This window comes from Drosophila mojavensis, unplaced genomic scaffold (assembly GCF_018153725.1).
Source record: "Drosophila mojavensis isolate 15081-1352.22 unplaced genomic scaffold, ASM1815372v1 contig_74, whole genome shotgun sequence".
Lineage (NCBI taxonomy): Eukaryota > Metazoa > Arthropoda > Insecta > Diptera > Drosophilidae > Drosophila > Drosophila mojavensis.
The window spans coordinates 12,635,979-12,642,983 of record NW_025318899.1 but is presented as its reverse complement, the minus strand read 5'-3'; the positions used below and the strand labels follow the sequence as shown (position 1 = coordinate 12,642,983).

Below are 7,005 nucleotides of genomic sequence, written 5' to 3'. Positions count from 1 at the left end.
CTCGAATCAATAACAACAACAACAACAAGGACAGCAACGACAACAACTTGGCATTATTGTTAATAAATATTCCAGATTGCAGTCATACAACAATGTGTTCGACGAGCTAGTGCTAGATGCTCTACAGATACCCTGTATGAATAGCAAATGCTGGGATATATTTTTAATAGCGAACCATTACCAAAATAAGCAAATGAGAGTTTATTGAGCGCACTGATAGATTGTCTAATGCAGCTTTAAACCTTAAATAGCAGCAAGGCAGAAGGTGGCAGCAGCAGCAGCAGCAGGAGAAGCAGCAGGAGTAGCAGCAACTCGCCTGAAGTTCATAAGCGTGGCGCTGCTGTGATTAATATTCGTGGAATGCAGTTTATTGTTGTGCGACGCAGCAGCAGAGCGGCGGGCAGAGGCGTGGCCAAACGCGACACATGCAACGGCCGAGAGGTGGCATATGTGGGGGGAAGCGGCAGAGGCAGTGGCAGCGGCAGAGGCAGAGAATTATACGCCTAACAGTGGGCTGCAACGCAAATTTGTGTGCATTATTTTTGGTTGCCGCTGAGCGTTTTTTGCTGGCCATTTTAGCTCAGTTATAAATTACAGCGGCCATGGGCTACGTGTGTGTGTGAGTGTGTGTGTGTTGCTTGCATAATCTGTATGCTGAAATCTTTGGCATCCACTTGCGCATATGCAGAGGCCGAGCCAAGTGCGGCTCCAGTCGCTCAGCACCCATATGCAGCCTGAGCTTCAGCTCCAGCTCCAGCTTCAGCTCCAGCTCTCCGTCTCTCTAGAACAATAGCAGCTGGGCCGCGCGCTCACAATGGAGCAGAGAAGCGTAGCTGGAACTGAATGGCCGCCACTCTCATAATAGAGTCATAAAATTTTAGTGCGCCGCTTGGCTAATCCCCCCCTCCAGCCCGTTCAGCCCCCTGTGGCGCCTGGGACAAGAGTATTCGCATCCACAAACACACACACACAAGTGCACACACACACAAGTGCACACAAGTCCAAGTCCAAGTCCAAGTTCAAGCCAAAGTCGTTTCGCTTTGTTGGCCATTGTCCCGGCCATTTACTCGGACCATAGAAATATATAATTGTGATTAATTATACGACATAAAAATGTTTTAGATTCAACATTTTGATGCATTTATTAACCGAAAAATCACTTGAAATGAGCGGTTTTTAAACATTGTATTGCGCCCCCCGGGAACAACGCTCGAGGAGAAGCGAGGAGAGAGCAGCCAGAGACTGGCCAAAAGGGAGGGAGGGGCACTTGGGGGCTCTTGAATGTTTGCTCGATGGTCGATGGCCTCTATGCTTAGCCAGCTTAGATCTATTATCAGTTGTAATAAAAGTTTGCTTTTCTGTTGATTTTCGTATGTTTGGGGCAGCAGCAGCAGCAGCGGCAGCTGGCTTAAAGGCACACTTTGGCTCCATCGACATGAATAGTTTGAATGTTTTGAATTATTTTTAATAAAGCAACGTAAACAAGTAGTTGAGTAAATTATGATCGTATCGACTGCTGACTTTTGGTTGCTTTCGAGCACTTTGGAGTACTTAATTGAGTTCCTGCTCCATTCGACATAGTTGTTGCTCTTTGACTGGCGGCGACAAAGGCCCACTTGAAGGAGCAGCTTCGTTATCACACAACATGCCAGCACATGGGAATTGTTGGGCCGACTGCCAGCAGATGCCGCCTAAAACAATGAATGGGGACAGCAGCAGCAGCAGCAACAATTCATCGACTGCAACAGTGAATGCAACTGCGTCTTTCGCTGTGTCTGCTGTAGCATTTCATGCCCATCAAATGCATTGACATTGAACAATTGCGCGTAATGTTGTCGTACACTTGACAAGCGCGCAAATTGTAGTGCTACCTGTGCCAGGTACCAGGTACCAGATACCTGCTACCAGCTACCTGGTAACTGCCGTCGCGCAGCCATAGCGAAAGCTCGAATCTCGATCAGCAGCGGTTCGTCTAGCCATATGAAAGCAACAAAACAAAAAACCAATATTCCAGACGTAATACAACGAACATTTAATACTCTAACTGAGCTGATATAGTTTGATTAGCAGAGCTGATTATTGCTTGATAGACAATATATACATACATAGTTGTCTAAGTATGCCTCAATTTTTATGATACTCAATGTCCAATAAGAATCCAAATTCTCCATCTACTCATTATGCCCTCTGTAAGTGTATGAAATCAACAGAATTTGATGGAAATTGGCAGAGTTGTCTGTCTTGGCGCTGTCTGTCGAGCATGTTGCGCAGCCTAATGAAGCGGCGACATTTGTGGCAGCAACAACAACAACAAAAAAACAGAAAACACAAAACAGAACAGAGCCACGGACATGCCACAAACGAATGAGACATGTCAGCATCGGCCATTTGGCCATTTGCCAAATATGCAGCGACAACTGAACGCTAAATGCTATCCAGATTAATAAGCCCAGTGTGTGGGTGATGGCATCATCTGTTGAGCCTTGAATTGAGTGCGGGTCGAAAAGATAGCAAAAGTCAAAAGTTATTTGGCCACGCTTCTAGGCGAATGCGAATATCGTTACGTGCCAAACTTGGCCAAGGCAATAATTTTCACAAGCCGTTAAAGATTTCCACTGCCAACTGCCAACTGTAAAATGCATTTTTGTGCGCCTTAAATGGTCCGAGGAAAAAGTTAGCTGAACGCACGATACAAAAAAGTGCAGCAAATGCGGCTAAACTGCCAGAGCTGACTGCAGACAGTAAGCCGAAAGGCACCAATACAAGTACCTATATATACATACGTATGTGTGCGTGTGTATGTATATATAACATATGCATATCTATAAGAAACAGTTAAGCTAATTGCCAATATGCCGCACAGTTCAGGGTCTCTGGCTATAACAATCCTTAATTCTATGTGCAATTGCAATATTCTATTATAACTTTGATGAGGTGGGCGTGGCAATGCAGAATGTTTTTACTGCCATGCATAAATGCAATTCTAATAGGATATCATTTAACAATTATAAATACAATCAGGCTCGCATTGCTAGACTCCTGCAGGCCACTCTATATAAGAGCAATACCCAGTTGCCAACTTATCAATACAGTTTGAGCCATGACGAGCAGCTATAGTATACCCCAGACGGGCTGGAGGCGCATTTATGCGCAATTCGTGGACTACTGGATGGTGCTGCATGAGAAAACGCATCCGCAGCACACCACGCTCTATTATAATCGGCTGCAGCTAATGTAGTAACTGTACTCTATATAATCATTATCCGATTTCATTATCCTTTACCTGCAGGGTCATATGCAACTATCCGAACAAGGAGCAGCGCCGCTCGCCCATTCGCCACCTCTGGCATAGAATCATCCTGCTGCAGACGAACCTCTTCTTTGTCACTTTGCTGTTTGCGCTGCCAGAGTCGGTCGATAATATAGTCGACTTTGGTCAGAATATTCTGTGGCTGATCTCGGTTAGCTATAATTTCGATCTGCTTAGTGGCCCATACAACTCTGATCGCTTCCCATTCACAGTGCTTCTACTTGATATTCAAATGGCACTACTTCTACTTTCGGGCAGACGACGTTGATGAGATTATCAATGATCTGGATGAGTGCCACTGCATGGCCGTGAGTGGTGCGGCGGCGCCAATCATACGCAACGAGCAGCGCAGGTTCTTTCTGATCGAGTCCTCACTGACATTGGCCTGGCATGTGGCCAATGTGGTGTTCATTGTCCTGGCGACATCGCAGCCTCTGTGGACGGACCAGAAGCTGCCGTTCAATGCAGTTTATCCTTTCGAGTGGCACGATCCTGAAAAACATCCCATTGCACATGCTATCATATACATTTGGCAATTCTATTTCCTAGCCTACAACATGGCCTGTGTTATGTATTGCGACGTTTTCTCATCGCACTTGTTCGCTCAGCTGGCGATCAACTTGAAGATTCTGTGCATTGAGCTGGACACCTTTGCCAGGGTGCATCAGGAAGATGAGGAACAGTTTCGCAGCGAGCTCGGCCGCTTGATTAAGCTTCATCAGAGAGCCATAAGGTGAGTGGATAGGCCTGGTTAGATATATATCCAGATCATTCAGAACTGATCTGGATTACTTTGTCAATAGGAACGTGAATCGCACCAACGAAGTGTTCTATGCGCCGCTCACAATGCAAATGCTAACCGAGATTTTACTGATAACTCTGTCCACATTCGAGACTCTAGCCGCTAGACAGGACCTCCGTGTGGCAGGCAGTTTCATTATATTTATGCTTCTAACGTTCTGTCATTGCGCCTACTTTTGCTATTTTGGCGACATGGTCACCGAGCACTCGAAGCAGGTGGCCCAGTCCGCCTACGGCGCCTATGAATGGTCGCCCAACTCGCGAATATTGCGTCGTGATCTACTCTTCATGATAAGCCGAGCACAGCAGCCGCTGTCCGTGACGCCCAGCCCCTTTCCGCCCTTCAATCGGATCACTTTTATGAGTGTGAGTAGAGGTCGTTCCTATATATATATATGTATGTACATCAATCTTTCCTTTTTAGGTAATTAAGCAATGCTATAGGATACTGACACTCTTGATGGAGAGCATGGATTAAGCGTACGCCAATGCAAGAGCTCAACTGAATTAAATATCCAATAAAAATACCACTTACAAATCCCGAGTCCATTCGCCGTCTCCTAAGGTTAAGGTAATTTCTGCCTGGAAGCCTTAATCGCTGCCCATAAACCAATCCAAGCAACCTGACTACTCTCCCTCTCCCTCTCCCTCTCCCTCTCTCTTTCTCTCGTTCAGTGGGCAGCTGCTGCTGTGGCAGCATTTGGGAGACGGTTCAGTTTGGTAGCCGCGCCACAAAACTATTTACGTTTACGAAATTATGTTGTACTCTGGCATTTTTATCAATAATTTCAGCTTGGCTGAAAGAAAGTCTCGCAACGAGGTTGCATTTTATGCATGCGACCCCGTAAGGTCGCCACAGCTACGGGAACGTCAGCCGATCCAGCTGAAAGTCAGATCCAATAACTGTGCTCATAAATCGCAATTGTGTGGAACGTGGGGTGCTTAGTGGAGGCTGGTTAGCTGGTTAGCTGGCTAGCTGGTTTGGCTGCTCCGTCATTAGCTTGATTGAATCTTATTGTTGGCAATTAACCTTCCCAGCTAGGAGGCCAAGCAGCAGCAGCAGCAGCAACAACAACAACAGCAGCAACAGCAGCAGCCACAGCAGCAGCAGTAATTCTGTGCTACATCCTGGCAATCAACCGTGGGTAATAACTTCATTTGTTGCGACGCGCATGACACATGACACAACATGTCATCTGCTTATGCCAAAACTAATTGCCAGCGACAACTCGGCCGTCGCAATTAATTAGCAAACGCTAAACGGAGGCCTAGGCAGCAGCCATACTCAGTTTGTTGTTGCAGTTGCTGTTGCAGTTGCATTTGCATGCGCACGAAATGCAGAATCGCCGCAGCGGCAGCAGCCGGAAAAACGGGCACAGAAACACAATCATGACGTGCCATGGCAAAAAAAAAAAAAAAAAAAAAAAAAAAACAAACAAAAAATGGAAAAAAAAAGTAAAAAGCTCGCATATTGTACACCAAATTTCACTTAGGCAGAAGGAGCGCCAGTCCCCGCCAGACATCGGACAGCGGACAGCGGACAACCGTCGGCAGACAGAAAACAGTAAACGTTGGCCAAGTCGAACAGCAAACGATTTGTCAGAGCATAGCTCATTTAAGACCTCACTTCCTACTTACGTTTGAATATTCGCATTCGCAATTGCATTTCGCCAGTGTTTACTTACTTAGCACAGTTGGCCAATCCCTCGCAGCCGCATTGCATGCAGATGCAGCGCCTTTGTCATGACATGACAGCAGCCTAATTCATCATTATGGCTACACGGCTGCAGTTGCGGCTGCCTGGCTGTGGATCTGAATGAGAGTTTTGTCGCGACTTTCGCTAGACGATTGCATGATGCATCCTCCTCTTCCTCCATCTCCTGCCGCGCTTGCTGCCAGCCTAGTCTAAGCATCTGTGCAGCCGATCTCGTTAGACGACGTGCCCGTGCCCGTGCCTAGCCCGATTCCATGGCTTAGTGATTCATTCATGCGCAGTAGTTGGACTTTTCGCTTGCATGCAGCTGACAATGATGATAATAATGATGATGCATGTAAGGAGTAGCTGAGGAGGGCATTGTGGGGGCCATACAAAGTGCACTGTCGATAGCCTGATGATTTGCCTGTCGGCATCGGCATCAGCTCCAGCCCCAGCCCCAGCCCCAGCCCCAGCCCCAATCCCAGCAACAACAACAACAACAACAACACGACGACGACGACATTATCGTCAGCTAGCAGTCAGAAGTCAAAGATGTCAGCTGAGAGACGTTGCTGCTCTCTGTACTTCTTATCCGACATTGTATCTCTGAGTGTGGGCTTGCCGAAAGCAATGGAAAGTTATTGAAAGCCTGTAGGCCTGTCAGTCTATTGCATCTAGCTTTCCCGAATATACATATTGCAACAGCTCAATGGCTTCGACTTTGATGGAGCAATAAATCAAATCAATTGAGCTGAACTCTTTCAACTCTAAGCCAAACAGATCCCATTTTAATTGGCTTACAATGTGCATATAGACAATAACATGATTCCAGCGCTTGTTCAGAGTGATCTATACGGTGCTGTGGATGGATTGAGTCCATTGTCTAACCAATTGCAGCTTGAAATGTATTCAAATTGAAATATATATTTTGAAATATATATATTGACTAAGGTTCTTAGAAGACTTGAAGGAAGACCTCCGTTAGTAGTTCCCTCCTCATTCCTCCAATCAAAATCTTCAACAACTTTCTATATCTAATGTAAACACTCTCTTTTCCTGGCATCAGTAAAGCCAAAAAGGTGTCAACTCTTTAGTCGAGTGAACTCCTTAGCCAGCGTAGCGTATGTAGCCCAAATGGCATGCACGACTTCATTATGAGGCAATGCAGCGAATGCATCATCAACGTCAGCTGGGAGCA

At 46.2% G+C, this 7,005-nt stretch overlaps 1 protein-coding gene across 1 annotated transcript; it reads left to right on the top strand.

Moving 5' to 3' along the window:
* The first annotated feature begins 3,100 nt into the window (after positions 1-3,100).
* LOC6582237 (putative odorant receptor 65b) lies at positions 3,101-4,589 on the top strand. Its single transcript, XM_044010254.1, has 5 exons — positions 3,101-3,234; positions 3,290-3,461; positions 3,523-3,969; positions 4,049-4,477; positions 4,536-4,589. Exons 1-5 carry the CDS (start codon positions 3,101-3,103, stop codon positions 4,587-4,589), a joined length of 1,236 nt encoding a protein of 411 aa, XP_043866189.1.
* Positions 4,590-7,005: the final 2,416 nt, after the last annotated feature.